The sequence below is a fragment of the Oenanthe melanoleuca genome, chromosome 15 (assembly GCF_029582105.1).
Source record: "Oenanthe melanoleuca isolate GR-GAL-2019-014 chromosome 15, OMel1.0, whole genome shotgun sequence".
NCBI classification, from domain to species: Eukaryota; Metazoa; Chordata; class Aves; order Passeriformes; family Muscicapidae; genus Oenanthe; species Oenanthe melanoleuca.
This window is the reverse complement of record NC_079349.1, coordinates 10,553,335-10,579,131: the sequence shown is the minus strand read 5'-3', so window position 1 is coordinate 10,579,131 and position 25,797 is coordinate 10,553,335. Positions and strand designations below refer to the sequence as shown.

The window sequence follows — 25,797 nt, the reverse complement described above, 5'->3', positions numbered from 1 at the left end:
ACAAAGATACAGGGGAAAAAACCCTCAGAGTCCAGCACCACGTTAATAAAAGCCTCGTTTAACTGGAGCACAGGGATCTCGGGCATTCCCTCCACCAAGACCAAGTAAACCTGTGTTGCATATGCAGCATCTTCCTGCTGCAGCTCCCCAAAATTTCAGGTGGCTGCAACACTCTGCAGTCTCTTCTGTATTGACAAAGAAGCCGAGCTAGTAGGAATGAAGTGATCTGCCCAGGATTACACAGCAACTGGTGACACAACAAAGATGAACAGAGATGTTCCCTACTTTTAATCCTGTGCCATGACCACACACCAGCCTACGGTTTTTCCATTTAAGAGAATAAATGAAATGGACAGCATGAGAACAGTTTATTCAATCCACTAATAGAAACAAACTCAAGTGGGCTCCAGATTTCAGAGGCATCTGGCATCTCTGTAGATGCAATGAGAATGTCCCAATGTCCTACTAATTTTTGGAAGATTTTAACAAAATTCTATAGAAGCATAGAATCTCTTCATACTTATTTTTAAAACAAATACCTATTTTTATCAGCCCCAGGCATTTGTTCTTCTATTTATATTTGATGCAGTTACATCACCTCCAACTGTATATTCAAACTGGCTGTTCTTCCTCCCACACTGAAAGGGACAATGAGTGGGAATGCACAGCTGGACTGGAACAATTGATCCAAGCTCTGCAAAGCCCCACTTGCACAAAATTGCTGCAAGTGAACTCCCAGGAGGTAAGGATTACTCACGTGAGCAAACCGAGCAAACAGCACTAGTTCTGCATTTGGCAGAAATATAATGAAGGGCTGAGGGTTTGGCAGCAGAAACCAGGGAGGAGAGAGACGAGACCAATATCAACGCAGCAGTTTCTCTGCCTAACACTCGCACAGGTTTAATATTGGGCTGGCGATAAAATGAAGCATATGATTTTTATTTGGTCAAAGTATCTGGAATGTTATTTTCCTTCCATAAAAAAACCCACAACATTTTGAGCATTTGATCCTATATATTTTAATGAATTAACGCCGCAGTTACGAATTGTTTTACCTGAACGGTGCATTCACTACCCAACTCTCGTTCAAAGGAACCGCTCGCCACAGCGGCAGCGCAAAGTCCCGGCAGTCACGGACTGCTGCGGGAAATCAGCGGGAGCAGCCGCGGGTCACTCCCGGCCCTGCCGAGCCGAGCGGGCCGCGCTCGCCCTCCCCCGGCAGCCGCCAGCCCGGGGCCGGTGCGGAAAAGGAAACGCTGGCTCCTCGCCGGAAGCCCCCAGCCCCAAAACCCGCAGCTCGCGCTGCTTTTACTGCCGGAGAAGGCTCCGTCCACCCGCGTCCCCCCCGCCAGGCACGGCCCCGAGCGGCGGGGCGAACCCGCCCGCGGGGCTGATCCCGCGCAGCGGCGCGGCCGGGCCCGACAACCAGCGCCGGCCGCCACCTCCCCGGGCCCCACAGCGCCTGCGCGCGGCCGGCGGCACGTGAAGGTGTTGTGGGCACGTGACCCCCGCGCGCCGCTCGGGCCCCGCCCCTCGGCGCGGCCCCGCCCCCGCCGTGCGCGAGCGCGGGCACGCGGCGCGGCCTGGCCCGGCCGCCCGGTGCCGCCGCCTCCCGCCCCCGCCCCGCCCCGCGCCGCCGTCGCCGCCGCCGCCGCCGCCCCGCCGGCCATGAGGCCCCGCCGGCGCCCTAGCGCGGCCCCGCGTCGCGGCTGCTGAACCTCCGCCCGCCCCGCCGCCACCATCGCCCTTCCCGCCCGCTCGGGGACTCCCCCTCGGCTCCCCTCCCTCCTCACAGCCGCCGCCATGTTGGGCCGGGAGCCGCAGCGGGGCCGCCACTGAGCCCCGGAGCCTGCGAGGAGGAGGCGGAGGAGGAGGCGGAGGAGGAGCCCGGGCCCGGCCGCCCCGCAGAGCCCAGCGCCGGCCGCCCAGCCGCAGCCATGGCGGAGCAGACCTACTCCTGGTGAGGCGCGGGGCCGAGGCCGCGGGGGGGTCCGAGCCGGGCCGAGCGCGGCCGCACGCGGGGACGGTGTCCCGGGCGGGGGGGAGCGGCGGCGGGGGCCGGAGCACGAAGGAGCTGAGGGGCTGCGGGCTGAGGGCTGAGCACGGCTGAGGAGGAGGGATTTGGGCGAAGGGAGGAGGGACGGGGCGGCCGGGCTGTGCGGATCCCCCCCGCCGGCAGCCGGGCAGGATCGCCGGCAGCGCTGGCCTGGCTGTCACCCCCTGTCCCGAGGGCTCCGGGGGAGCTGAGCTCTGCACGGCCGGCGCTGCGATCCGCCGGCCTGGGCAGGGACAGGAGCTCGTTCACGGCTCTGAGGCTGCAGGTCACCTCTGCTAAAGGGAGATTTATGCCAGCGCAGGCTGGTAAGTCGGTGGCATGTGTGAGTGTTTTCACCTAGTGACAATAGGCTTGGTCTGTGTACAGGAAATAGAACGACGAGGAAGAGACCAGTTCCTGTGGAAAGACATGAAGTAAAGCAAATGAGAGGGCATTTTTTTCTGTGTCCTGACACTGTCTTGGGCCTAGCTGGCAGTGGATCAAAGAGACGGGGTGCAGTTTTTCCCTATAAATCTGGAGGTTTTGTTCTGTTGTGGATCACAGCCAAAATACCTCAAATAATTTACCTGTGCATCATCTGTATTGACCTGACCACTGCAGTACTTTATTGTGATATTCTCACTGCATTTTAAATCCAGTGATGTCATCCAGAGTTGTTTCTTAGATTTTTTTGAAGAAAGTTACTTGTTTTGAAATAAGTCCCTTACTAAAAACGGAGTTAAATCTTAGTTTTTGACCTTGGTATGTGTTTAATGTGGAGAAGGGATTGAATATGCAACAAATATCCCTATTCTGAATGATCCCATTACTTTTCAAAACTTAGAACCCAGTGGGAATTTCTGTTCTGCCACATGTTGAGACTTTGGCAGCCCCTTCTTCCCTCTCCTGTCTCCTCTGTCAAGAACCAATATTTGTATCGGTCTTCTGCTTTTTAGATATTCTTATTTTGTGTTGCAAGCTCAGTTCAGACCTTGGTCTGGTCTGCTTTAAAACAGCAGTGAAAAGACAACTCTTTTGACTGAAAAGATTGTTTACATATTGACACAGCGAATGAATATTGGTATAGATTTAGGCAGTTTAATGTAGTTCAGCTAAATGTGTCTCAGTGTGTTTTAATTGCAGAATGAAATTATAAATTCATAAACTCTGGGATTTCTAGAAGGAATTAGATGAAACAAAATGTCAGTTACACATTATTTTGATGTTAACTCGTTTGCTTCTTTGGATGAGTGTTTGCCATAGTAATAGTCTAAAGGGAGGATTTTAAACAGAGGCTGGGAGAAGGATTTGCTCTTTTGTAGGTTTTGTATTTTAGGGGAATGAAATTGTGATTTAAGGTGTTCACTGTGTGCTAGGTGGATCTGAAGAGTGGAAGTTCTTACAGGACTGAGATTTTAGGAGAATGAGGACATGATGCTTATGTCTTAGAACACTGTAATTTTGTGTCTGTGTTCTCTATGGTGTCCTCATGGATCTGAGGTTTCTGTCACTTTGCATTTTTACCTGTAATCAGCCTTGCCTGGGAGCTATGGGAGCAGTGGACAGAGCAAAAATCCAGTTTCAATCATGCTCTCTTCTCTGTGGGTATTTCATTACTTGCACTTCTAACAACAGTCTTGCCTTGGTTATCACAGTTGTGGCTATGCAGCTCAGCATAAAATTGGCCAGTGCTTTAGCACTGTAAGGAAAAATGTGCACTTTGTCATTTGAGGAGTGTGGTGCTCATGTGCAGCAGAGCTGTGTGCCCAGGAGCTGGTGCAGGAGCTCAGTTTGGAAGTTGGCTGATCCCATCCTGTCCATTTGCCAGACCTGGTCTTTTCTCTGTGTAGCAAAGGCAGCTCTCCAAGAACAGGTGTGTTGTGTGGTGCAGTGTCCACGTACCTTCTTTCACATCTGAAAATACATAATCTGGCATTAAGAAAAATCCTTTTACACCCCTGTCTTGGCGTGGATGTGAATTGGTTCCTGGCTGCAGTAGCACTTCTCGTTTGTCCAGGTGCATAAGGCTTGGTTGCATCTTTTTGTCCTTGTCTGCATGCCTTGTTGTATCACTGTAGCTTCATAAGGTATGATAAAGGCTTATTGTGGTTTTGATGTTTTGAAAAAAAAGAGTCTCGGTTGTGTTAAAAATACTTTGAGAAAAGGTACTTGTCAGCTGTGGTTAGTGGACATGAGCACTGGCAAACATGAAAAATAGGGCTTATTTCAGGGACTGACAGTCTTGTTAATGATGTTTTCAACCAATGAGAACCAGTCTTCATATTGCTCTATTTATTGTTTTGTAAATATGAACCTGAGATTTTAAAGTAGATTTATATATTTTTTTAACTTCCAAGAGAGCTGAATGCAGTTACTTTCTTTTATTAAGATACAGTAAGGAGAGACTTATGCTTTTCCCCCATCTCATAATTTTAAATGCATGGATTATCTTTGACACTGTTCTTGTAAGGTATTTCTTCTGACAACTTATTTTTTTTCTTCAGTAATACCCACATCTATAACCATATATACTTTTATTTAACTCTTTTTTAGTGTCTTAAGTCATCTTTCAGAGCCAGTATTTCAGATAGAGGTGTCTTATCCTGAAAAGAGGCTCTGCTGAATTTTACTGGTGAAAAAGAATACTGTCATCCTGGAAAAACTAATTTTAATGTGAAGTGTGGGATAAGTCCCAGATGGAAATACTCTTTCAAAGAATATGGACTTTTTAGAAAGAAAGGGTGTTTGAATCAAATGCTTGTCAGTAGTGACTGGAGAAACTTTCTTTGTCAAGTTCCTGCACTACTAGAAGGAAAGGAGAGCTGTGTATGATACTGCTGCATGGCAAGGTTGCTCATGATTTTGTAGATTAAATAAGAGCTAAAATTAGTTTTCTGCAAGTGGAATAGAATGGGAGAGGAAAGAGGTTTTTGAATACCCATTTTCCCCTCGCTTCCTGTCTGTGGTCCAGCAAGGAAGTGGAACTGGGTAGTGCCAAAAATTTCTGCTACAGCAGAGGAGGGAATAAGCATGAGCAGGGTGGTGTATGTGTGTGTGTGTGTTTGTGTGTGAGAGAGAGAGATTAATAAATACCAATAAATTTATTTTCAGGCACCAAGCTGTGGGAAGTATGACAGCAGATGAGTATGGAAGCAGCAGGACCTGGATCATTACTTTGTGAAGTACTTGGTCTGTCCTTAATGTCTAGTATTTTGTGGTGATTTTTTTGTGCTGGAGCCTATCGAGAAGGCTCAGCACCATTGGTATCTTGTTTATCTTCAGTTAGTAGGTGTTTAGTGTTTTTCAAGGCCTGATGTAACACCCCCTCCCTTTTTACTGCTGCCCAGTCTGGCAATAGAGATTGCTTTGTTCTTTTTTTGCCCTTTGAATGCACAAAAGATTTTCACAGCTCTCTTCATTTGTGGAGGGTGAAGAAGGGGATTTCTACACCAAATTCGAATGCAATTTAATATTTTCTTTCCAAGAGTGTTGCATAAGAGTAATATGGATTGCCTTGTGTGCGTGCCCTCTCAGGGTGGTGATTAGGAGACTGACTGGGAGGGCAAGCTAAGAACAAAAAAGAAGGCACTGTGTTGAGTCATTAATCTTAAAAACAACTGAACTCTCTCTTAAATGTTATAATCAGTGGGATGATTCTTGTATTAGCCATCAAATGTTTCATGAGTGAAATGGTGATATATTTAGAAGCTTCTCTTCATAATGCAAAGGGTGTGGAAATTAAACCTAATGATGTGTCAGAGTAATCAATAAAACTACTGGGTTTTGGAATAAGTGTAAATGTACAGTGCTGTCTTTGCTCCTGGGAGAATTCAAATTGGTTGGTGTTAGAAGTCTTCCTAGATTCAGAGGTCTAAGAATTTGCTTTGATTGCAATTAAGCATTTAACATGCTGCTGCCATGAATTAAAATGCAGTTTCTTCCAGAAGACTCAGGTGGTGCTTTCAAGTCTTAGTTGGCTGGATTAGATGTGTATGTGGGAGGGCAGGGAGTAAGAGGAACTGCAGCTTGTTGGCAGAACTTGTCAAGTACAAGTAAAATAATTTTTTGCATTCAGGATTTTTTACTTGTTTGCGCAGATTAGGTTGGGAGACCTTAACTGGCTAATTAAGGTGTTTTGAGGATGGGAGGCAGTTTACAACAGAAAACAAATAATTCACCTGAATTTTTAAAATCCTGCACTTGATAGGCAACAGATTGCAAAGCACATAGATGAAATTCTGTTGTGCTGCTGTCAAAAATCTGTCATGAAATCCTGGCATGCAAATGTGGAGTTTGGCCCTTAATCTTACATTTTTCAGGAACTGAAATTACCGGCCACATTCCATTTTAAGGATTGTTAGGAGACTCCTGAGAACAAGGATGTCATTGTATGAATGTGCGTGAGTCTCTGGCTTGAGAAAAGTGACTTAAATCTCAGTAAATTTGAGAATATCAGGTTTAGAGTTCATATGTTTGTCTTTCAGGACCAGTCTCACTTCATTTGTTTGTTACCCTCCCTGGAGCTTTTGCTGTCTCAGGCTGTGTATCAGGTAGACAGGGCACTGTCTACAGCACTGGGCTGAAAGACAAATAGAGCAAAGAGCATGGATTAGTAGAAGTTTACAGTTACTTGAATGCACATGTGTATAGTGACTGATTAGCACAAAGAAAAAATCCTCCAGTCAATGTTTGCTAATTGTATTTACTAATATATTAATAATTCTTTAAGAAAAAATTTAAAGTGAAGAACATAAATCAATATTCTCTTGGTGCTGGTATGCAGTACCCCTTTTAATTACGATTTCTGACAGTTCTGCATTTAACCTTTGGTAACCGTGGTAATAGAAGTTAATGGTTCCTTTAGTTTTACCCAGTGACTGGAGATCTTGGCCAAGATGCAGGAGATCAGTTCCATCCCCCAGGATTTCTGGCCTTGCATCTCTCACCTTCTAGGGGAGTGTTCTCATCACCAAACTATGTGTTATTTAGAGGTTGAGCTTTTGTGTCCACTTATATGTTTCACTTTGTATAGAATACTGTAAATATTTGCTGGGCCAGGAGGCAGGCATGCCTTTCTGCCTGGGATTGGCAGGGACCTGGATTCCTCTTCCCACCTGGATAAAAACCTGGTTTGGGAGATGGAAGGGTCTGTATTTGTGGGGGTAGTTCAGGCTGGTTTTCTAGGGGTGAAGGGTTGAATTTCCATGAGCAGAAGACTACCTGAATATGATTTCCTGTGTCACAGGTGTATGGATCCACCAATACCAATACTTGCTCTTGTGATTTGTGTGAGGTTTCATGGACCTGAGAGCATCTCTTTCTTCTGCTGAAGCCTAGGATCCAGCAAATAGCTTATATTGTGCACTTTGGGATTTTGGTATGAGTTAAGCAGCCTGATGCTGTTGGAATTTGAGGAATTTTATGGGGACCACCAGGCAAATTAATTGAGGATATTGAGTTCTTTTGAGACAAGTTTTGTTTTGGCGAGTATCACCGTTTTTAATACTAAGTTCAGTTGCTGAAAACTCAGTCATTTGTCACTGAAACACAATGCCAAAAAATGGGTACTTAGGAAAACTTCCTACAAAAAGTGCTTTGAAGAATGTGTAATGCTTTTTAAAATGCAATGATTTTTATTTCCTAAAATTTGAAAGAAGAGCAGAGCTGACTCTGGTCTTTTCCAGTATCTAAGCTATTTTATTTCATTATTTTGGTAATGTGATTTGTCACCATCCGTGCCATTGTCTTTATTACCCTTTGACATTTTATGATGACTCTAAGCATTGTAATATACTCTAAAAGCAAATAATTGGCACAAATTGTTTAGTCAACAGTCTGATTTGATTCTGGTGAGATACGAGCAAAGTTTCCAGGAAGAACCAAGGGTGAAATTTGTAGAAAAAAGTTGTGCACATTTTCTTTGTGGTGCTACATTGTCTCAGTGTCAGTGATGAGGATTAAAATTTGAAGCGAGTCAGGCAGGGATGGGCGTTGTGAAGAGCGAAGCACAAGCTGTAGTGTGGCTGGATGGGATCCAGGCACTCAGAGCCACTCTGAAAGGTGATGATTTAATAAGATTAATGGAGCATATGTGTCGTTGCAACACTTGCTGATCCCCTTTCTCTTTAATTCTTCCAGGGATCCTTGTGTTGATGATCTGTTCTTCTAAATCTTTTGCTGTCTGTGTCTGAAATACTCTGATCTGCCAGGCCAGGGTTCTCCCCTCATGTGCTTCCCGAGAGCAGCTCAGCTCTCATGATACATTAAGTGTCTCTCTGTCTACTAGAACCATTATGATGACATTATCCCAGAGCTCATTAATTGTGTAGCTGTGTTGCTGTCATCTTCATTATTAGATTCTGTTGAGTATTTCTTTTTAGGGCCAGCCCTTCGCCTCAGGTCTCAGATTCCCTTGGATAGTCTCCATATCTGTGTGTCGCATTAAGTGGTGCTGTGCAGACAGGGCTGTCAGAAAGTCAGAATGTTCTGCTGGCCTCTTGGAGGCATATTTTGTAACTGATAACTAACCATGTAAACATTGTTAATATCCTACAGCAACAAGGATTCAAAATAATAAATGCATGAAATAAGGCTGAAGTGCCTTTTTTTTCAGGATGTCAGAAAGGAGGTTCTTCAAAACTATCACTGCCAGTGTCATAAAGTAGGGGAGAATGCACTAAGAAGATGATTCTCTACTGTACAGTGTTATCTTTACAATTCCTCCTTTATTACTGAGGTTGACAATGTAGTAGTTGGAGGGATAAAATTATATCTCAGAGTTTGTATATGGTAGCATTTTCCCTGACCAGTGGAATCTGCAAATTACACTGACTCTCATTTTTTCCTTCAGTGACTCCAGGTTTGGATGTTCTTCCTTTACTTCCTGTTGCTAGTTCATGGACTTTTGACCCAAAAAATTATTTTCCCATGAGGGTGGGTATGTAGCCAAAGACTGTGAAAGGATCCTCTTCCATTTTTATGCCATAACCTTGTTCCTACAGGTGCCTCCACAGCAAAGATTGTGTGGGAGAAGCAGGAGGAGACCCAGGGGGTTCCACCCTCTGTTCATACACCCTCTGTTCATGAAGTCTAACTTTAGCCATGACTTGGCAAGCTTACCTTACCTATCCGAGAAATAGGCTCAAATCTAGATTATTCTGCAGCTCATCTAAAAGGGAAAAATAGTTCTGTGAAGCATTAACTACTGACAGTTAAAGCTAAGCATCCTTCAGTTCTCTTAGTTGTACTCAGTGCTTCTCTGCCTGCTGATTTTGGAAGTCCAGATTTCCTCCTTCCTTCCTACAGACTCTGCTGGGTTTTTTTTGACAGAAGTATCTTACAAAAGTCCTTTTGTTCATCTGACAACTAGCCAGCAGGTAACTTCTAGTAAATTTGCAATGGTACATAATTTTAAGTATATTTCAAAGTATTTGAGAAATTTAGAGATCAACAGAAATGTTAAGAATTGATAGTGTTTGACTGAATCACAGGAGTCTGGGAGCTGTGGTTACACCATTTTCTCATGACAGTAGTTCTTCAAGTAGCAGCTTCATGTTAGAATAGCTAAAACTTGTACACATGGGTTCATGGTGCAGTGTGGTTTCAGGTGGTACAAAAAAAATCAAGTGATCTCAGTATGTAAATTTGGTGCACGTCTCTCTACAGCAGTGACATTTCTGTTTTGCTAAGGGGTTCTGTACATGGGTTAAGCTAGTAGCAAGTGTATATCCTCAGGATTTATTTTGATTTCAGTCATTACTGGCATAATAAGCCCAGCTGACTCCAGTTGAGATAGCACAGCTTGGACAAGAACCAGCATTACAAAATGTTGGATCTCTGCGGTAGCGCAATTAGCAGGACAGAGGTGAACACAGCAGCTGAATTATGGCTCCACTCAGTCTTAGTTCTGGTGTCTGTGGCTCCTGGCCATCTGACATCCCTTCTCTAGTTGGATAGATAGCACAGGCTTAAAACTTGATTTAAATTCATCTGGAAACTTTATAGAAATTCAACAGTGAATTCTGAGTAATTATTGTAGTTAGTATCAGCCAGCCGTTGGTACAGATCTAGTGGATATGTAAGACCAAAGCTCAGTGGTGAGTTGTTATACAAAGAAGTGATTTTACTGCTGCCACTTTCAGGTTACAGTTGTGGGTTTATCTCATCATCATCTCTGTCAGACCCATTTGGCAAGATAAAATAGGTGTAGTGTGACTTAGACTTATTTAGTCAATGGGAAGTCCCTTCTCTAGGTCACTGTTAGCTAAAGGTGAGGTAGGTGAAATAGCAGGAGGCAAAGGAGCAAACAGAGCTGGCTTGTGTGGATTTCTCTAGCCTGTGTTGCAGTCTGGGAAGGTGAGGTGTGTCTATCTTGCTTTCTAGGTTTGATGGTGCAAGGTCATTTTGGTCCTTTTTAGAAGTCCAGATTGATGGGCTGTGTGCTGGAGGAAAGATTATCTGCTCCCTGAACTCTCCTTGAGGTGGCTGATCCTGTACCTTCACTTGAAATAGCTGCTCTGAGAAATTACCACAAAGGGCTAAAAGCTCTCATGGGAAACATTATGATCTCTGCAGGGTTTTAAAGATGAAGAGTAGAATCTAATTAAGCTTTATGTTGAAAATAGTTTAAGGAGTGCTTTTTTTCCCCTCAAGAAAAAGGAAACTTTAAAGCTAAATACTGAAGAACTGAACTTTTTTTCTTTCGTTTTCTGCTAAGTTGACTACTTCTAAAGCAGATGCAGCTGTAAGCAGTTACGATGGTACAGAACAGAAAGAACCTCTTTATCATACTTAAGTGCCTTAGAAGAACCCCAGTGTTAGTATTCCAGCTAGTTACCTTTCTTTTTAGTTTTTATGGTTTTGCAGATTAAAAATAACATGCCACCTTAAAGCTGAATCAAAAGATGAAAAGAGTCTGCCATAAACCAAAAATAATTCTCTGCAGGGGACTTTACTGGAAAAAGTTTCATAAGATTTCCAAAACACCCTCTTTAAAGAATGTTCCTACTTTTTGTTGTTACAAGAAAAGCTTCTTAGTTATTTGGACAAGAGTTTATTGAAAGCATTCCCTGTCTGCTACCTGTTTTTCACACCTGACTCAGCTGCTGTAACCCTAGCACTTGGGTGTGTGAATGTTCTGTGCTTGTGCATTCAGGTTGTGAGGCAGTGATCAGGTCCTGGCCAGTCGAGCTCAAGACAACTCAAGACTCCTTTTTTTTTTTTTTTTTTTTTTTTTTTTGAGTTTGCCTCTCACTAGGAGGTGGCAAAAGCAGGATGCCCGTTTTGATGGTCAGTTTTTTGTATTTTCATGTCAGCTGAATCCCCTGGTAACTTGGTGCAGTTGTGAATAGTCATGTTCGTTTCAGAATCTCACCAGCCCTCATCTGACAACATGAATTTGTCTGAATACAGGGCCAGCATAATGAAAGCTGCTTAAATCTGGCTAGACAGTCTGGCTGCTCCATAGCTTTGACTGACACAGGAGTGGAATTTCACCACTGTCACTGAAGAGTCAGGGTTGGGTGCTGATGGTGTTAACTCATTCTTTTGTGGAATGTTGATAAAATAATGTTTCATTCTACCCAGGCATGTGGTGATAAAGTATGTAATCCTGTCCTGTGTGGGTAAAGCAACTCATCAGTAGCACTCAGAGCTGCTCTTTCTGACAAGGTCATCTTGGTCAAGTTGACTTTGGTTCTGCCTTGTTGTTTGTAAGGCATGATTGTTAAATGCTTTGATTAAATTATTAGTTGTTAGTTTTATTTTTTTATCTGACTTCTGAATAAATTGCTAAAAAGAGTTTGGATTTCTGCCCATGTAATCAATAAATACCAGTCTAAGTGTCAGAGGTGTGAGGTGTGGTTTTGGTTTGGCTTTTTAAGTCAACAGTAGAGTCAATATAGATGAGAAAGCATCCTGTTTTCTGATTTCTGTGATAAAAACAACCAACCTCTTTCATACTAGAGAGCCTACTATGTCTTGATAACTTTAAAAAAATTATTAGTATCATGGTATTCTGCATATTTGTAACTTAAGTACAAGAATTGCTGTGGAAATGAAACCTCCAAATAAGACTTTTTATAATATTTTGGGATGGAAGGATGTGTTTTGGGAAGCAATGTAGTGTTCATATCAGTATCCTCCATGTGTGAGGGGACTCTGTAATGTCTTTGTACATTTTGGCTAAGTGCTCTTCCAGCAGTTAGGCCAGCTGCATTTTTGAGCCTGTGTAATATACAAAGTGATGATTCCTAGATTAGGGAAAAGATAATGGTCTTTGCTATGGTATCTTCCTGGGACCTGTTCTAGTAGTTCCTGCATGTATGTATATGTTTAACTTTTGTCCCATTATTTGCCAAAAACACCTGTATCTCACAGATAAACCAGCTGTATGGTTCTAGTACAAATATTCCTGCTCTTTCTTAGACTGTTTTTCTTCAGTTGTTGCATTTGCTTTATGAGGAGGCAGTGACTTAGCAAGGAGATGGGATTTGCAGCACATTCTTACGCCAGAGTTTTGCTCTGCATGACCAACTCTGTCGCTTAAAAAGAAATGTTATGAATGTGAATGTGAATAAACCCTTCTTCTATTAGTCCTTCACTGCAGTGAGTATTATACTCCAGATAGTTAGAACAAGGTTAGATGGAAGAATTTTTCTACTGCTGGTGTGTTGAGAGTGACCAAGTCCAGAACTGGGCACAAACTTTGTGGTGGTCTAGGACAGGTTGGTCTCCTGGAGTGCAGCTTTGACAAGAACCCTGGGATGCCTGTGCAAGGTGAGGAGCAGGGCTAGAGTGAGAGAGGGCCTGGGGATAAAGGATGGGGCTGGTAAAGGTAAAGAAGTTAAGCAGGAATTTGCACAGACTGTCTTTAGGTAATACTTTGAAGAGCAAGTTAGGCCACTCAAGTGGCCACCTGTATCTGTGTGTCTGGAGTGAAACTGCACACATTAGGGAGGATCAGCTTCATCTTCTGGTTTTGGCTTCTGGATGAGTGCAAGTGATCAAATACAGCATCAAGTAGTGGTATTCCTCTGTGTGCTTGTTAGGAAACCTGCTGTACTTTGTGTGTTCTTTGTGGTGCTTCAGATGGAGGTACCATACTTAGAACTTTCTTGGTTTAGTCTGTTACCCGCCTCTCTGCATCCCATAAAAAGTCAGATTACAGATCTAGTAAGATTTGTTGTCATAAATATTGAGGTAGTCCTTTTGCACAGTGTGTTGTTCCCTGTCCAAGCAAAGCTGCCAAAACTATTACACGTTTGTCTTACAGAGTATTACAATAAGATTTTCAAGGTGAAGCCGTTCATGAGGTCCTCAGAGGCAGCACAGCTTGTCCTGTGTCTGGTCTGGGTTATTTGTGCTGCTCAGCTGGGGCAGTGGCAGTGACTGAGCAGTGAGTTCAGTCCACACCTTGGCAGGTGTCAGACAGGCTGAGCACTGGGGCCCTGCAAGGTCTGTGCTGGTCAGGCTGGGCTAAGGGACAGTCTAAGCACAGCACTGCTGTGAGGCTCTTGGCACAGCAGTGCAGGCCAACAAGAATTGCCCTGTGTGTCCTTAGAGTCCTGCCTTTCTGCCACATAATAATCTGTTTTCTTTTGTCCTTTTTTTGACTGCTTGCTGGCACCATGACAACCATCATATTCTGTGTATGATGGAACATTGTCAATAAATATGCCCTGATGATGTGCCTGTCTCAGCTGCACTTTAGATGAACTTAGCCCTGGATCTGCAGCACATTCTGACTCTTGGGTAATGTGGCTGTTAGAGGACCAAGAGAAGGGTGGAGTTGGGCAATTGGTTGTATAGAGTTTTTATCTTGAGCAACCTTATTCAGAAAAATGCCACTTCTGGACTTGGATGGCTGACAGTGGCTGGGATAAGGCTGAATTGCATTAATAGAAGACAGGCTATGTCTTCGTATGTTAAAGACTCAATTGTCTGGAACCTGGTTCAAATAGCCTACTGCTCCAGTTCTGGAAGACACTAATACAGTTCCCTTTCGTTAGGTTAAAGTGTGAAAATTTGTTATCCCTTGTTACTAATAGTAGCCCTTGTTTTGCTGATTGTAGTTCAGGTATTGGAAGTTTTTTGTAATGGAATTTTTCAGTGCTTTTAGGAAACTGGCTGCTGAATGTCCTGTGTCTTGGTACTGCATAGGAAATGGATAGCTTTGGATGAGCAGGATTCTAGAACTCCATGACAATCTATTTATAGTGTCTATATGACTAATTTGGAAAGGCTGCAGTGCTATAGTCTTTCCAAATTTTTTGAAGTGAGATCACAGAATCTCCTGACCTCTCTGGACACTGAATAATGCCCCAAATCATCCAAGGAGATCCAACTTATCCTTAATTTCTGTGGCTGTTAATTCTTTTGCTCACACTTTGTACAGAGAGGGGAACAAAGGAAATAATTTTAAACTAGTTATAGGAGTGATGTGAATTCATGGATCTTTGCTAGTGTGGTGCCTTATCAGGGGAGTGATGTCCTGTACTTTCTCTGTGCAAGCACTGTAAACTGAAGCAAGTATTTAGATATTCTTATAGACACCTGAGGACAGTAACTCTGCAAAATGCCCAACTGATAGAAATTCATAGTGCTCTTATTTTGGAAACAGAAGTGCTTTGACTAGTAGATGCTTTGTAACTAAAAGTGTCTTGGGTATATATGTTGAGATATTTTTAGTAGTCAATGCTGAGTGGATGTTTTCTTGATGATTTTAGGAGAATTTTTAGTATGTAGTAACTAGGCCTTGTGTTTTGCTTTTTAAAAAAATCTTTCTAAACTTAAGGATATGCCACCCACCCATTTCTGGTACAAGGCAAGTGGGCTAAGTCCAAATGGTGATAAAAATCCCACACCATTCTAATTGCAATTTTCTTCACTGAAGCAATCTTCTTTCAAGTTGCTTTGTAAGATGGTAATGTATCTGAAGTTGCTTTGGATTTTGCAATTAGGGAATTGACCAAACCGAATTGGGTTCCATTGTTTCCAAGAGGAAAGATCCCATGATTGTGAAGGTGTGCTGGGTGAGGCTGAAGGAAGGTGGTATGTTCTGGTTGCTGTGTGGTTCTGAATTCCTCTTGAAGTGTTGCTCTGGTTTAGATCAGTGACAGACCCTCCTTGCTGCCAGCCAAGCTGTGCTTTTCCTGTGAAAAGTTAGGACGACTCTCTTAACTAGAAAATGTGACGAGAACAGCTGAGAAACCCTTTCTGTCAGTGTGTTTGTTGGATTTAAGATCTGTGTTGTTGTTTTCATGACATTAAGAGAGAATTGGAAGTCCATGATACCAGCAGAGTTTAGGGGCAGGGTAATCAGTTAGCTGCTTTGCTTATTAACTAGTGTTGGGTTCTCTGTACCAGGTGTAATTTCCGCACTAAGGCACATTACAGTTAGAATGGAAATGAGGAGCTGGTGTGTGTTTCTGTTTGGTGGAATGGCTTCTATACTTTGGGGTATTCGCTTAGGCATCTGGCTTTTTGTTGTGTTTCTTTCTTTTAGCAATTGATAATTGTTTAACCACTTGAAAGAAAACAATTGCTACTGAATGGCTTATGCTGTGGCATCAGAAGTCTGTAATCAACTGCTACAGACGCCGCTGCTTTGTCACAATTTGCATGTGACGATTGTCTGAACTTTGTTAGGAACTAGCTTGGACTTTTCCAGGATTAGTTACATTTCTTATAGCTCACCATGAGCAGCATCACAAAATTCATGTACCTGTATTGTATTGTGTTTTGTAAAGAAATCTTTTACTTATGCAATAGTCTGGCTTTGGATGTGTTAGAGATGCTTATATTTTTGTTTGTCTTTTCCTAATAATGTCTCAGGAGGTGCATCTCCAGCCAGTGTCTTGTTTGAACTTTCAGGGAAATTATTATTCGGTGCTTTGAATATCTCCCTATTACCATGGCAAATAATTCATGCTGCTAATTAAGACACAGTTAGACTTGCACAGAAAGATGGGCAGGGAAGTGATACAGCTTACTGATGCTCACAATTTGTTTGTCTTATAGAACAGTTACCTCCAAGGCAGCTCACGGTTTACCAGTGATCTGTGACCTCCTGATTCTCCTGAAGGGAGGGGGGAAGAGCCAGACGTCTTTTGTCTGGTGCATATGGAGGCACAGGGTTAGGAGCAACACTGTGCCCGAGCTAGATTTGTGTTCCACAAGAGAAAAACACATTGAGAGATACCCTTCTGCTCAGTACTGAGGGCTTGAAACTGGGAGGGCCGTGGGTTCTCTGAAGAACTGATGACTGGCAGTTTCATATTGAGCAGTTTCTTACACAGGTCTTGCAAACCCAAAGGAGACTCTTTTGTAACTGTGAAATGAACGGGAAGCCATTGCACAATCTGGCAAGTGAGTAATAAATCCAGCAGACTATTTTGGTGTTGGTTGGAGTTCAAAGAGAAATTAGGAGACATAATCAAGGTATGTGTTAAACACTGGGGAAGTATCAATGCTAAAGAAGGCTGATGGCAGTGTCTCTGTTGTCCACATGCAATAGTGGAGACTCTGAAAGTAAGAATGCCATGTTGTAAGTGTGTATCCTAAGCCAGATATTATTTCTGCTCTTTTTTCTTTTCCTGTTACAGGTAAGATGAATTAAATTCCATCTTGTCTGAAATTTGATGAGTAATTTGTATACTTTCTTCTCTCTTCAAAAACATTTATTACTAAATCTTATTTGATAGAAAAAGATGAAAATTATCAGCCTTCCCAATGGCATTGTGGTAGTTCATACTACACCATGTCTGGAACTGGGTTGTACTGCCATTGCACACTTACTGCAGAAAATCAAATGCCTAATATTGAAAAAGAATGTTTTTCAGTCTTTCTTCTTAATAAAAGATAATGTTTTCCTTTGTAAGGGACTATGTGATTAGATGTTTATCCTCTGTTCCCAGGAGAGCAGACATTGTGGTTCATATTTTCTGTTTTGTGAAACAAGATTTCATATAGCTGACTACATCTCTGGAATCTATGTCATTCTCCCCCTAAAATGAACTGAAAGCAAATTGGCTTTCTAAAACGTGAAAGAAGCCTAGAGCAAACTCTTTGTCATCACATTCCTGGTCAAATTCAGCATTTGCCTTCCACAGAGTTTCTAATATTTAGCAATGTCTGTGGTTTCCCATGGGGTTGCTTAGGTGAACATAATAAGTGAGAGCTGTTGACAGAGAAGAGAATGAAGACTTTATCATGAGCTGAATTGAGCAAAAACTCTTGAGGGTTGCATGCATGTTTTGCATGTAGTTCTTTAAAATCATACTACTTTGAATCCAGTGTTTCTTTCCTTTGCAGTTAGTTATTAATCAGAGACAGATAATACCAACTATTATACAAAACTTACATAGATTAATTGAATTCTTACTGGTATATACCAGAAATACATCAGAAATTATGGGGTGATTATTCACATCAACTGGATTTTAAACTTCAGCTCTAGGACTGCATGAGTGCCTGCAGGGAATGCAGAGGGCAGAGGACTGTGAGCCCTGGGCAGAAGTGTGTCCTTCAGTGACTGCACAGGAGCTGGGCTTGGAGGTGAGGGGCTTCAGGTGCCCCAGCAATAACCTGTGTGCATTTGACTGAACTTCACAAATGTACAGAAAGCACAGCAGTTCCAAAAAAAGGGAACTGTTCCAATCTACCTCCTGAGGTGCCAGCAAGTCCTGGTTGCTGACTGAGAACTTGGCTCTGACTTGCAGAAGTGCAACCTCAACATTTCCTGCAGCATTTCTAATAAATGCGAGCCCTTGCCTTGAGAGGTGTGTGGTTCTTGATGTGTTTAGTACTTTTAGAACTGGTTTGGGGTTGAAAATGTGTATTCCAAGAGTTATACTGTTATATTTAAAAGAAATTTTGGGAGAGATTGGAGAAAAATATTTGGACAAACTAGAATTCAGTCCTGAGTAAAAAAAGTTCATATTGAAGTACAGTTATCTTAATTTTTTCATCCACAAATCATATCTGTCACCTTTTTGTCACATTTTTCTCTCTTTCTTGTATTAAAACATTGCCCAGCTTTGTTCATTTTGCAGAATTATTTGCCTTTCTTTGCATTTCAAATACTTTTATTTAGAACTGTCTTAAAATACAGATGCTGAAACAGGCAGAGAAAATGTCTGAAACTTTGGGCTGTGGTGATTTTTGTTGTTGTGCTTAATCCTGTGCAACACAAGTTGCCGTTACTCATGCATAAAATCTTCACTCAAAAAGTCTTCCCAGTGCCAAACAGTGATGAGATAGTGTTTTAAAAACAGCTTAAATTTAAGTTAGCTACATCCTCATGGTGCTTTACTTCTTAAACAAAAGTAGTTTTCAAATAAAACATTAAGAATGATTAAGGGATATTTTTAAATTTTTGATTTTACTTTGTTCACTCCATACAATCAAATCTGAATAATGTTATGAAAGTGAAATAGCATTTTAATATTATTTTGGTCTCAAAATTGCATATTGTATTTAGGTACAGGAATCACTGTGTGAGACAAACTCACTGTGAGTTGTGTCTAAATTTAGTAGGTGTCTTCAACAATCAGCCAAAAATTCTAATGTTCATATCAGTTTTGTCATCTTGCTACTACATTTTCCTGAGTTTAACTTCTGTGGAGTGAGTTTATGTTCTAGTTCTGATGTGAGTGCTTTTGCCTGAAGGCTCCTCTGGAATTTTGACTGTTCAAAGGGTGAACTTGGTTATTTTTAGGAAGGTTAAACATCTGGCTGTTCACTACAGAACCTTTTCCAAGAAAGCATTTTGTTTCTGAGCAAGAAATATCAGCAGAAATATAGATGCAGCACCACAGAGTGTAATCTCTGTCTTCCCAGGGCACTCAGGTATTTTCAGACTGGGCTGTTGCTTAAAGTACCTCTGGGATTACAGAAGGATATTGGGAGGATTTACTCTGTAGTATTTTTGTAGGTGGCTTTGAGACTTTGGAATCCAGAGCAGGGATGAAACCAATGCCAAATTAGGAGTGGTTATGGAGGACATAAGGATTATATTTGAAATGTTTCTAAGACTCCAGGTGTTTGCATTCTGGCTAAAAAGAACATTGATTGGAGAAAATTGTTCTCTATCAGTGTTAAACAGTTTTCTGGATTCAGAAATTTAAAAAATGGTGCAGGTATGATACAGGATTTAAAAATTTTAGTTTTATGTAATGATTTTAAGTCTTTCCCATATACGTTGTATGTGTGTGGGAAGAAACCCTTGAGGTAAGTTATGAAAGGTCAATGAATCAAAACTGAAATAATTTTAAAAAGAGGCTGACTTCTCTTGTATATGAGATGTCTTACACCCTTGATTATACACAATACTGCTTTTTAAATGGATCCTGCCTGCCTAGTTTGGACCTTGAATGGCTAGATCAAAAGTCTTATGAAAATATGCTAATGTGTTATGAAAATGTTGATTGTTGAAACATTGCATTTCCAGCTCAGGGTTACTTTTCTCCCATTGTTGTTTCCAGGTGCTGCTTAGAGAACTGTGACATTCCCTTTTCATTTTCTCAGTACAGTTTGAGTGTCCTTAGCTCTAAACTCTTCTTTCCCTTAAGCAGGAAAACCAGATTTTCAAATGTTCGTTGCTATTCCAGTTTTCTAATATTGTTGACAAAATGATAAATCTACTTCTGGTGGGAGGCAGTTTTTAAAACTAATTGACATAGGTGTTTTATGTACCCCTTGAGGATATCAAAACTCTTGTGTGTACATGCTGAAAAAGTTCTGTCTGCAGTTATGTATTTGCTGGTGTGATAAGAGATTGCTCCTCCCCACAAATACAGTTTGATTTCAGTTGTTTGAATGTTGATAGTGGGAGACTGTTGCCAGTTGAAAAGACTGTTTTGTTTATTTGAAGTGCTTAAATCCGGTCACTCACTTTGATTTGTGTTTTGTTACTTGCTACATACATTACATGAAAATGTGAGTTGAAACAGATGGTGAAGGATCAGCATTTAGGCTTCCAGCATGTAAAATTTCCTGGAAAGCTGAGTCTTCTACTGTGGCATCAGCAGACTGTGTTCAAAACCACATCATGTTTGTTTTATAGTAGCTCCTGGATGCCAGGCATATATTAAGTTGTTCTGAGCCTGCTGCTGCATGGACATCTCTATTGAGCTCAGCAGTTCTGTGTTTTTTCCTAAAAGAATTGAGCTGTAAATTCCCTAATCCCTGGGGAAATTATTTTAAGTTAATGTCAAAATTGGAGACCATTGCTTCTGTGGGTTCAGGATTCATACTAAAGTGTCTGTTTGCACTTTTCAAAGCTATTCTGTTAAAGATAGGAAAAATAGAAGTTAACCTGGCTTGCATTTATGTGTTTTCCTTTCTACCCATATGGGTGGAAGTGTCATGATTTTTACTAACTCCTGAAAAATCTGATGTGGCTGCTCCTTTGTCAGGGCTAGACTGGTGTTTTGTCTGGGTTCAGTTTATGCTGATTAAGATGTAATCTGACTCTGCTGTGACATTTAATGAATATTGAAGGAAAACCTTCTTTTTAGAAGTGGATGTGTGACTTGCTGTGTTGCAGTTTCTCTAGCCTAAAAAACACATTGAAGGAAGACAGCTTGAATTAATGAAATGAGATGTGTATTTAGAATGACTGGTGCAAATTAGTGGATCACCTGAAACAGGAGAAAACTTACTTTCCTATATAATGTTATCTCAGTGCCTGTACCTAGAAATTTGCTTTTTAAAAGGCAAACATTTTGTCCAGTAAAAATAGTATTTTGGTTTTGTTTGGGATTTCTAGTAGTTTTGGAACCTGGTTATCCCTGGGCTTGCAGAATATTACAAACTGTCCCTGTTGTGTTGTCTGATGCTGGGTCTGGGGTATATGTTTCAGTTCTGTGTTTGTATAAGGAGAATGATACATAATGAAATGACAGTATCTCTGATAAAACTACTTCACTTTTCAAGTTTCAAGTGGGTGTAATGTGGTGCTGGTCAAATGGAGATTTCTTTGGTCCTGTACATGAAGACTCCTGTACTTCAGGTTGTCCAAAAGGTTTATGTGATGCAATATTGAAGACCTGACAGCTGCTGTTAAGAAAATTTGCTGTTAATAAGCATTTCAGTGTTTGGAGGCTCAGCTCAGCGTGTGAGGTGCCTCTAATAATCTCTGAACATTATCATTTAATTAAACCTCTACTGTTTAGAATAAGTGAGTACAAAAGAGCAGTAGGACATGTTCTCCTTCTTTTTCTTGTTTCTCAAGACTGAAAAGAGCATCCTGGGTAATACATTTGGAACTGGTCCACTTGGTTTTTGTCTTCTTTGGGTTTTGGTGTCCCCTCCCCCAATAAAGCACAGCGGGTGAAACTTTGAAGAAGTGCCACTTCTTGTGTTGTAACTAGTGTTCCTGTGACTATAGAGATGATAATTGGAAAAAGAAATTGGATCAGTTTACAGTTTGGTGTTGGGAAAGAGTGTAAGTTCCCCTATTGTGATTAGGGGAATTTAGGTCATTTTAATCTCATAGTTCTCAGACTTGGTGTTTCCTTTTGCCTGTGAGCTGACTTCTCCCCTTACTGTGTATTTTTCTAGACTAAATAAACTCAGTTCCTATCTCTCCTAGTCATCTTAGAAACTCTTCTGTGCACTCATCCCAGTGACAGGCTAATAATTCTGCTCACACTGAAGCTGAATTCATACATGAGCCTGCCTTCCCCCTCAGCTGTCCTCTCTCCTTTCTGTGCTGGATGGATTGTGTGCTCTTACACCACATGACTCAAAAAATGAAAATTAGAGGAACGCCTCAGGAAAAAAAAGCATCTATCCAAAATACTGGCATTAGTAGGCTCACTAGTATGGGGAAATCATAATGCTCATAGTGTAAAACCCTAATTGACTTCTGTAGTAAATCATATGCAGTTTTAACAAGTTAATTGCACTTGAGTCTGTTTATGTGCCATGCTAACAATTGAAGCTGAAGTTCTGTTTCCTGCTGCATGATACCCTGAGTCACCCAGCCTTTGGCACAGATACCTTGCATTGATTGCCTGTATTTGTGTGTAGTGTCTCATCTTGGTTCTTTATGCTCAGAAATTTTCTTTCTCTAATAAACACACATTTGCTTGTTTGGGTTTTCCTTCTGTGCTAAGTAAAATAATAATTTCTTCCCATTGATTGAGAAACTTTGTGGAGTGTGAATTTGTTCTTGTGGGTGTGAGTTGCATCAGAACAGGAGGAAATTCCCAGTTTTAAACCTAATTTCCCCCTTTGTAGTGTCTCAGTTGTAACTGAACTAAGCATGGGAATCGTGGTGTGTTCAAATACGCCTTTGTGCATTCTCTCTGGGTGGGATCCATTCAGTAGTGAAAAGCTGCTCTTTGACATGTTGGTAATGTAGATCCCAATTTATTTCCTGTTTAAAGGAGTTTAGTATTTGTAAAGAAATTGCCTTGCATTTGCTTTTCAAAAAGCAAATTATGTTGCTTTTTTATTTTGGAATTATATTTCTGGTTTTGTGAATAACTGCATTTTTCTTAAACAATGAAATACTGGAACTATAAAATATTAACATTACAGTATTACAGGTGTGAGATTTTACTTCAAGCTTTGTGTTCTAGCTCTGTGGAAGGTTTAGTTTTTTGCTTTTGTTGTTTTTTTGTTGGGTTTTTTTCGTTTTAAACTCCTTGCTTTTCACTTAAATAGCAAAGTAGCAGGGGTGTTTCAGTCAGTGCTTCTGCTTCAAGGAGGAAAGGAAACATACCTTACATCTTCTGGATTCATTGCTGGTAGTTCCTTGACCTACTTGAAGCTCAGTTTTGCCCCACCAGCACTTTTTCTTTGTATTATCGGGAGCAATTAATACTTTCTGCTTATATCAATGTGCCTTTTGATCATATTTGTATGTTTGGAAAATAGACTGGTTCAACTTAGTTTGACTTTTGTGCCTGTGTCTGCCAAAGTAACCTGATACTCTTTGGGTCTGTTACAGACCCAAGTAGCTTCTTGTAGTTCTTGATATGAGCAACTGTAAAACTGAAGTCTTCCTATCACACTTTTCTAAATTTAGAAAAAGTTAAAGTCTGAATGTCACAGTTAGAAAATACTCAAAAGTAAGGCTATGTCAAATTTTATGAGCTTGTTTTGATATTCTCTGACTGTTTGAGAGAGAAGGTTGGATTTGATTCTGTTTATTTTTTTAGTGAAAACATAATTTATTGTGTGTGTAGACAGTGTTACAGAACATACTGCCAGAGGTGGTGCACGAATTGTTTGGTAATAACTTACAAAGTAAATATGAATACCTTAATTGTGAGGCAGAGATGAGATATTTGCTCACCAGGTCCAGATGGAGCAGCAGTGAGGACTGGGACAAATATTTAACTCCGAATTGCAGAAACTCCCACGTTTTATCAGCTTGCAGCACAGGGTCCTGTGAGATCTGTTGGCTGAAAGTAGAACTTGTGGCGTGGCAGCTGCGTTAGCGGTGTTGAGTCACGAGAGAAATTGCTTGTCAGCATGGGCACTGCAGTGCTTCCAACCCTGCCCAGCAGGCTCTGTAAGGACTGCTCCCCTCTGAGCCCCACTGGGGCTGCAGCAGCACTGCTGGGGCTCAGACATCTCCTGTGTTACTTGGATGGGGCGTCAGGGCTGGGGGATTCTTGTGTGGGGGAGGCTGCGACTCGTTCTGCAAGGGAAATGTGTTTTACTGTAAACTGGAAGTAGGGAGCATCCTCCTATCTTACATGATTATAGTCATTCTAATGAGCTTTTAAGTATAAAAAGACAGAGATCAAAACATAGATGGGAGCCTAGGGTGAAGATTGTGGGGAAGTTTTTATTTTTTTTCCTGTAATTAGAATAAGTGCTGTAAAATGAAGCCCAGCACTGAGCAGCCTTCTGTGTAATGCAGAGCTGTACCACCAAGTGATTGAAAACTCCAGGTTGCATATTTGACTGGGATATTAATTGATACCTTTATAACCCGAAGAGGTCTTAGCCATCAGAATTGCAGAAAACATTCCTGTGCCAAGGATAACCACTGACATTTTCAAATGGCCCATTCTGAAACACGATATAATTTGGATCATGATGAGGCTGTTTAGCATAAAACTGTAGACAGCTTGCACGGTGGTACTTTGTAGTCTTAAATTACCATAACCACACCCCTGATTTGCCTTTTTACCTGATGTAAAAAGGGCTATTTTTTGAAAATTCATACAGTTGAAAGTGGTAATTTAGATAGAAGAGCTGTTTCAGTAAGTCTTTGGGGTAGGCTAAATATTGGACTGACCTTTGCAGAGTTCACTGGTCTGTTGGAATCTGAAAATTTACATAAAGAAATATACTTGTGGCTCTGGCAAGAGCATACATATCTTGATTTGACCTCCTCTCGTCCCTCCTTCCAGTCCTCCTCTTGATTATTTGTGGAAGGTGGAAACAGTTTTCTGGATGAAGAAAATCTTGTGTGGTCAGTTCTTTTTCACAGCTAAGCTGCAACTCTCTTGCTTTGTCAGATGTCTCATACATGTTTTGATGTGCATTGTCATAGTTATTTATGTCTTGTTCTGATATTTGCTGATTTTAATTCTTCCTCGAAAACATTATATTCATACTTTTGTTTGGCACTTTTTATGGTACTACAGTAAAATTCAAAACTACTCTCTGCAGTAAACTGAAGTCTTTTGTAAGAAAATAAACTATGAAGACAGTGAAAGGCAATAGAGTTTATTTAATTAGTTCAGCAAACAGATGTTATATTTTTTCCCATCCTCAAGCATCTTTTAAACAAACTGACAGTTTGACCCTTGCAAATGCAGTATGGATGCTTCTTGCACCTCGCTGAACACTCCATTTGTTGTTGATGCTGGAGTTTATTGTTAGTGAATGGCCAGTGCCTCGAGGTGTTGTACTGTAGTGGGACTGTGCTGCTGGAACAAAACTGTCTGAATCTTACTAGTGAAAAACAAATCTGAAAGGACTGAAATAGCACAAAATATTATAAAATTTTATCATATATTGCAGCAACTACAGTACTTGTGGTCTGTTTTGAGAATTAACTTAATTAAAGCAGTGCTTATTTCTGTATGGAAGGTTGGTTACAGGAAGATAGGAAGGTTAGTTTTGTTTAATTTGCATTAGCTCTAGCAAAGCTTGGATTACAGATGTGTGTATTACAATGTGCTTAGTGAGATCTAACTGTAAGCAATTCCCAAAAGGATTTTTGTCCCACCTTGTCCATGGCCACATCTTGACTCCTTTCCTTTTTGAGTCACACCTGCTGATTGTGCAGCTGCTGGCCTAGATGAAAACTCACTTCACAAAACCAGGGCTGCTGTGATTTTTCTACTTCTTTCTTCTCCTGTCCATGAATTAAGTTTTAGTATCAAAACCTAATCAAGCTAATTATAGTGGCAAGTATTTGAAAAAGCAGGTTTTGTTGGCAAAACTTTTAATACTCTGAAGTCATAGGTGAGCAAACTGCAGTGGATGTAATTGGCAGGGGAACTTTTTCTTGCCTCAAGCTGTTGATTTTCAAACCAACATAGGCAGTTCCTATCATAAGCTGAAGGCCTTCAGATTTAATTTTCAAGAAAGGATAAAAGTATCAATAGTTTTAGGAAATAGAACCAGGGCTGTGCTTTGGCTCAGCAGTTTGCTGGGCTGGCCTGCAGTAGGATGCTAATGTTCTAGAAGGAGTTGTCTCATCTGATGCAGCTCAATTGAACATGGCACAAAATACAAAGTCAAATGGAATGTTTGCCACTAACAAGCTCTGTATCTTGATATCAAAT

At 41.3% G+C, this 25,797-nt stretch overlaps 1 protein-coding gene across 2 annotated transcripts in view; it reads left to right on the top strand.

Moving 5' to 3' along the window:
- The first annotated feature begins 1,693 nt into the window (after positions 1-1,693).
- The window catches only part of SPPL3 (signal peptide peptidase like 3), a 56,210-nt gene continuing 32,106 nt past the window's right edge, over positions 1,694-25,797 (top strand). The window contains exon 1 of one of the 2 annotated variants that reach the window (XM_056504579.1): positions 1,694-1,960. In XM_056504579.1, the coding sequence (XP_056360554.1) occupies positions 1,938-1,960 (23 nt within the window). In that variant the 5' untranslated portion in view covers positions 1,694-1,937. The remainder of the gene's footprint in view (positions 1,961-25,797) is intronic. The other variant, XM_056504578.1, reaches the window with a different exon arrangement.